This window comes from Melanotaenia boesemani, chromosome 7, assembly GCF_017639745.1.
Source record: "Melanotaenia boesemani isolate fMelBoe1 chromosome 7, fMelBoe1.pri, whole genome shotgun sequence".
Taxonomy (NCBI): Eukaryota; Metazoa; Chordata; class Actinopteri; order Atheriniformes; family Melanotaeniidae; genus Melanotaenia; species Melanotaenia boesemani.
This window is the reverse complement of record NC_055688.1, coordinates 34,353,137-34,359,558: the sequence shown is the minus strand read 5'-3', so window position 1 is coordinate 34,359,558 and position 6,422 is coordinate 34,353,137. Positions and strand designations below refer to the sequence as shown.

At 45.9% G+C, this 6,422-nt stretch overlaps 1 protein-coding gene across 2 annotated transcripts; it reads right to left on the bottom strand.

The window, feature by feature from the left end:
• Positions 1 to 3,493: 3,493 nt before the first annotated feature.
• On the bottom strand, positions 3,494 to 6,212 carry cxxc5b (CXXC finger protein 5b). 2 transcript variants are annotated; one of them, XM_041991134.1, is made up of 2 exons: positions 5,927 to 6,212; positions 3,494 to 5,105 (listed from the first exon to the last, which is right to left on the bottom strand). In XM_041991134.1, the coding sequence occupies exon 2, from the start codon at positions 4,916 to 4,918 to the stop codon at positions 4,031 to 4,033; it is 888 nt and encodes a 295-aa protein (XP_041847068.1). In that variant the 5' UTR covers positions 4,919 to 5,105; positions 5,927 to 6,212; the 3' UTR covers positions 3,494 to 4,030. The 2 variants fall into 2 exon arrangements, with proteins under 2 accessions (XP_041847068.1, XP_041847067.1); XM_041991133.1 differs by having other exon boundaries at positions 5,932 to 6,212.
• Between the last annotated feature and the right edge of the window lie 210 nt (positions 6,213 to 6,422).

The window sequence follows — 6,422 nt, the reverse complement described above, 5'->3', positions numbered from 1 at the left end:
AAGCACTGAGGTTAGTCAAGTATGATTTACAATGGGATTTCTTCCTTTTGATTTAAATGGCACTTGGCAAACAGAGCTGTGGTCCATACTTTTAGCTAACTTTTTAAATCAGGAAATGGATGATCAGCCTTACCTTAAAGGTCCCATATTATGCATTTTTTCAACAAAAAAGGAATCTCCCTGGGAGAGGATCTGGCCTTTGCTGGCACCTGCTCGGTGATTTCAGAGGGCAGGCTCAGCTAGCCGGGAGGCAGGTCAATGGCATTAGCCACTACTGAGGGCAGTGGTTATTTCCCTTCGTGAGGTCACAAAGGGAAAAAGCTCACACCCATTTGAGCACACATTTGCTAAAAAGTGGAGTAAGCAAGTGAGAGATGACAGAATTTTCTTATTTTTGGGCCTCATACACAGGCTATAAGGACACATTTAACTGTAAGAAAACCTTTAGAAAGTTAATTTTGCACAATATGGGACCCTTACAATAATTACCCAAAATTTTTTTGCACTGAGGGCAAAAGCCAATGTTCTATGTTTTGTGTGGGGAATACACTACTCAAAAAAGTTAGGAAAATTCAAGTTCATGCCACACTGACATAATCAGTACCAAACTAAGAAATGGGACCTGAGACATGACTAATGGAAATTTGGCATGACAAATACTAGCTGAACATAATGTTAGCATGTTCCTGTTAGCCTTTAGCGCTAATCTATAGCTAACAGAGATTCCTAATTATGTTTAACTGACAGGTCTCAGCTGAAATTTCTTGCATATGTTGCTAATTAGTAACTATTAGCATGCTAACATGCCAAATATTTTTTATTACTTTTTTATTTTATTAAACTATATTTCAAAGTTTTAATGTTATTTGTATAGTATTTAATAGCTTTTAATGTTTTGTGCACTTTGTTTGACTTTATTGTTCGTAGAGTGTATTATAAATAAAAGTTACAGTTGCAGTTGCAAGCTAAGAAAAGTGACATGAGACTAAAGGAAAGCAACTTTACCACAGGCTCCTAGCTGAACAAAATGTTAGCATGTTGCTATTACCCTTTAGCTAAACGTTATGGTTAACAGAGCTTATAATTACTTAAACTGGCAGGTCTGTACAGGGGTTTTCCTAAATGAAGAAATCTGCTAATGTATGGTGCAAATGAGCTCTTGTTCGATGACATCATGAGGTGGCGTTTAAACAAGCCATGATGAAATGATGATCACTTCCCTGTGCTTCAACTTCCTGGAACCAACTTGCCTTCAAAAAAATCATCAGCATGCAAAAGATTAACAGATTTTGGAGTACACATTACCACAAAGGGTCAAAATGTGAGAATGTTTTGTGAGCTTATTCCATTTAGTCCTGGTTTTATGGATATGTTTTGATTAGCTTAGCAGCAACCCATACTGATATCTTTTAATAATATCAAATGCAGTTTTTCTGCATCCTTTTCTTTTTTAACTGAAAGTATAAGACCAAATCAGAGGAAGACGATGCTGTTTATAGAATTTGGTCTTTTCTGAATCCACCTTTAACAGCTTTAACGGTGAAAGGTCAAGAGTCTCCTTTGACCCCTATGTCACCAAAATAAAACCTGAGGGCAGATGAGCAAGAGCTTTTCAAGGATGTAAGAAGCCATTGTGTTTCTGTGTGAGAGTTGCACGTCTTTAAGGAGTGAACACAAATGGACAACAGAGTCGTGAAGAGAAATGATCTCAGATTCTGTCTCTCAGACAGATTTGGTTTCTGTAAAGCTGCTACACATTTCCTAACAGTGGGGATACAGCCAGTAGAGGAGGAGAAAAATTCACAATGAGACACAGTGTCTCTGAGCAAACGCAGTGGCCAACATTTCAAAGGTCTGGCTCATGAGTTAGGGTCCGCCCAGCAGCAGTGCAGGTTGCCTTGGGCTGGCAGGTTGTTCCACTGCAGTGTATGCATGTATGTATGCGTGAGAGGAGTTTTTCTCCAGAGTGGGCAGGGCCACTGGTGCTAACATATGTAAGCTCCACAGGGGTTTGTGACAGCGCACACTGGCCCTCTGGACAATACATCCATCATTAACCTGCGAATCCCTGCATCTCAGTCATTACATTTCAGCCGGCCTCCGTTGCTCCTGCTCGTTGGGTCTTGCAGTCGTCTCTTCTTTCTCTCTTTGTTTGGCCCACGTTATCTTCATCCCCTGCTGTCCATCTCCTCGTCCTCCTCCCTGCGTGTCCCTCTCCTTCTCTTTTCTCTCCCCCTGTGGCCTGCTTTTCATCTCTCCCAGTTTTACCCCCCTTTCTCTCTGCCCTTCACCACCCCCACCCCCTACCTCTCCCTGGATCCACTTTCCACCCTCTCCTCCCCCAACTCTCTTTAACCCCCCCCCCCCCCCCCCCCCCCCCAGCCCCCTCCTCCCTTTCTCTCCTGCCATCTTGCAGGCCAGTGGAGCCAGACTGCAGGCGTTCAGGGAGTCACTGGACCTGCTGGGCAGCGGGTGACACAGATTTCCGGTGTGTGGGTCTTTGGTGTGTCTGCGTGTCTGTGTGTATGTGGAACAGGACCAGGAGGGGTGGGAGGGGGGATTAAGCTCCAAATCACTAGAAAAGGCACTGAAGAGAGAAGGGGAGGGTGATTGGGAGGGGGGGGGGGGCAGTGCAGATCCAAGAATTTCAAATTCCCCTTTTGTCTAAGAGATGAAGAAACACTAGACTGTGGACTCAACTCAGAGACTGTGTGTTTCTCATTCAGTGGGAGCGTTGTAATAGCATGATGTTGGAGCTCGCTGCTTTTCTCCATGAGTTGGCAGTGTCCTGCGTTGGCTGGCGTGCAGCGCTTTCTCTCTCTCTCTCTCTCTGCCTGACAAATACACACTAAGACACACACACACACCCACTGCCACAGATGCACGCACATACACACAAGTACACGCACAGTCCCTCTGCGATCCCCCCTGACTGAAGGCTCACAGGAAGTGCAGCCGTGGCCCAATTATAGCGTGACACCTCGGGCCGGCCGTTGCCATGGTTACGTCTTCCCTGCGGTCCCCTGGAGTGTGGCGCCGAGGAAGAAGGTCTTATCACATCAGCCATCGTTACGGCAACAAGCAAAAACCCACCCTGTAGCCACAGTCCAGCTGGCTGTGTATTTTGGTTTAAAAATCTGAGCACCTCAATGTGAACAAATATGTAACAAATATGTACATATATATGTAAATATATATATATATATATATATATATATATATATATGTATATGTATATATATATATATATATATATATAAAGAGTATTTGTGATTGTGTGTTCATGTCAGGTTTAGGTACACTGGACTTGCCAAAGCAGCATGTAGGTGTGTTTGTGCGTATGCATCTGTGGGGTTGCGATAAGGCTCTCAGCCACACCATTAGGTGACTCATAAGCCACACAACCTCACACACACATGTGCAACAGCAAGCAGAAACATGGTTGCAAACAACACGTACACCCAATTAAAAAAGAAACACAGGTACGCAGGCGTAGCATAAACCTTGTAGACAAATGCACACGGCGAATTTCTTTTTATTTCAAAAGGGCAAACAGAGCTATACAGTACAAGTTGCACATGAAATAATTTAGCCGAGGCTGAACTCATTCATTTTCTTACTGATGCAGTGACGTCAGAACAACAGAAGCAAAACTCCCCATTAGAAACAAAAACATTTGGCTCCTCGTTATGTTGAAGCACAATACATCCAAACTGGAAAGCAATGTAAAAAAAGACATAATGTTTTCCAGATATTTACAGTCTATATTACAGCATTTTTGTTGTCATCTAAATATTGACACACATTGGTATCCTTCTTTTTCTCCCCTCCATTTTCACTGATTGTCAAAAGAAAGGATGGAAACAAGTGTGGACATTCTTAAACGGAGCTGCAGCTCCTCACTAAACATAAGATCTGGAGATCTTTGTACCACAGTTCGAGCTTGTTAACATGGTGTCCTGTGTGTGTTTATTACACTACAGCTCCCAAACAATCATCCAACCAGCATCCCCTGACAAAGTAGGAATTACTATCCATCCAAGGCTCCGTTGCTTCTCTCAAGACCCAAAGTAAAGTCGGACCCCCTTAGATCAAACCCAGACACTCTGCTCTCAAACCCAGGCCCTCCAGGCTTCCTCTTCAGCTCCTCACACTTCCTGTATTTACAGATCTGGTGTCCCCTCTTGCGATTGCGGCAGCTGCTGCACTGTTCGCAGTTCGTCTGACGTCGGCAAGGTACGCACTCCCCGCACCTCTTTCTCTTTCTTCTCCCACCACTGCCTCCGCCTAGAGAGCCAGGGGAGTAGCCTTCGGCCACCAGCCCCTCTATGCCCTCCGCTCCCATGGCGGCGCTCCTCCAATGACCTCCCCCCATCTGAAAGCCTGCCAGGGGGAACAGAGCTGGGCTGAAAGGGAACCAAGCACCAAGGAAGGGTTGGAAGTCAGTGCTACATCCAGTGGAGTCCTCTTCCTCCTCCTCAGGCCCAGATCCACCTCCCTCTCCATCCCCCTTTTCCCCCTTTGCCTCTGCAGTCTCCCTTTTAGCCGTCTGGCTGCTCTGTGCACCCAGGCTGGCTTGCTCTGTGGTTGCGGGGGTGAGAGCCAGCAGCCCAGCGCGCATCAGCAGCTCTGCGGCATGGGCCAGGTGGAGCCCGCTGGGTGATTCCCACATGTCGGGCCAGGAGGGGGCCCGGCGAGGCTTAGTGTGGCCGGGCTGGGCAGAACGCTGCTGAGCTGGGGAGGGCTGGATCAGGCTCTTGACATCCACAGCAGGAGAAGGGGTGGAGATGTAATGGGAGAGGCTGTAGGGGTGGTTGGAGCGCTTAAGGCTCGGTCTCAGTGGCTCATTGGGGATTTTACCACTGCTGTGGGCCTGATCCGAGGAGGAAGGGCCAGCGATGTCAACAGCGGTGGACATAGCAGTGGCGGGGTATGGGGAGTATCTGTCCTTGTGTGTTTGTGTGAGTGGGAGAAGGAGAGAGGGAGAAGAAGGCTGAAGCCGATGTGGGGCTGACAACTGTCCTGCTGTTACTTCAGCCAAAATGGCAAGCCTTGGCCTGTGTCCCTATTCCCATTCTCTGCAGCAGCCTTGGAGTCCTGGAGAGCTAGAGATGAATAGAGGATGAAGACAGGAAGGTTAAGAATAGAAATGTTGGAGAGACAATTACAGAAACAGAGTAAACATGGAAGATAAGAGGATACTTTTTCAGCCAGAGATACTTAATACTTTCAAAGAATCAGAGTGCAGAGAATCTGTATTATAATAACATATGTGTATATAGGATAAGAAATTAAACTATTTGAAATGAGGTGAAGAGACCCGTGTATCTGACAGAGCATGTCTTGAAAAGGATTTCCGCATACAGGAGGCAGTATCCCTTTAAGAATTTCACGGTATATCAATGCAATCAATAACAGAGCGACAACAATATGCAAAGATATGCGCATATGCGCAGGTCAAATGTGGAGCGCGCTTTTCAAATACATTTTGACGACTGCTGTTATGTGTGCCAGCCAAAGCTTAAACTGACCAGAGAAAGACTAAATAAGGGACCGTACAAAAACAGGCTGTCTTTTGTCTGGTATCGACGACGAAAGAGCGAGGTGCGCAACGATGCGGTTGCTGTGGATAAAAAAAGACCAGGCTATATTCCATGTCCACATTTGTGGAAAAACTGATCCACCGAATAAACACCGAAAGTGTACGTTATTACAGTAGAATTAAATGAACCTTTTGATAGGCAGATAAGGGAAGCGGATCGATTATTTCGGCGTATTTAAGGTTACCTAAGAGGACGGTGCTCGACCGACGCCACGGCGAGCTGACCACAGTCCGAGTGGTCGCTGCGACACGGCGCTGCGCGCAGGAAAAGGCGACAAAACAGGACGGCGAAAATCAACAGGAAGTACCGAGAAAACGTCTCACCTTACCTTCTAAACGCGGTCTGAACTCTCCTGTCAAATATACGATGAAGTCATAAAGTAATGGCGTGGTGATTGTAGCGTATATGGACGGCGGAGCTGCCGATTCCTCCTCCACCTCTCCGTCCCGGAGGGTCTGCAAACACTCTGCACGGAATTTGGGGGCGTCGCTCAAAATGCGAAGTGGACTCTGCAGCCGAAGCTGCGTGGTCAGAGCGACCCCGTGATATCCTCAGGAGCAGTTCACTGTCCGCGGACATCTCACCGATACAAGGCGAAAATTAAGCCCAAGAAAATCCATCAGTTCAACTCATCCATCTGCCATCGGGTGGCCGCATTTACCCAATAGGAACCTTCATATAGGACAAATGTAATAAAATTATTACCCATTTAGATATTTATATATGTATTCAGTTATTTAATAAGAGGTCAAGTTCTTTATTTAAATGGACATTCATAAATAATGATAGCCATACAAAAAATCCAATAACCTTTTTTTA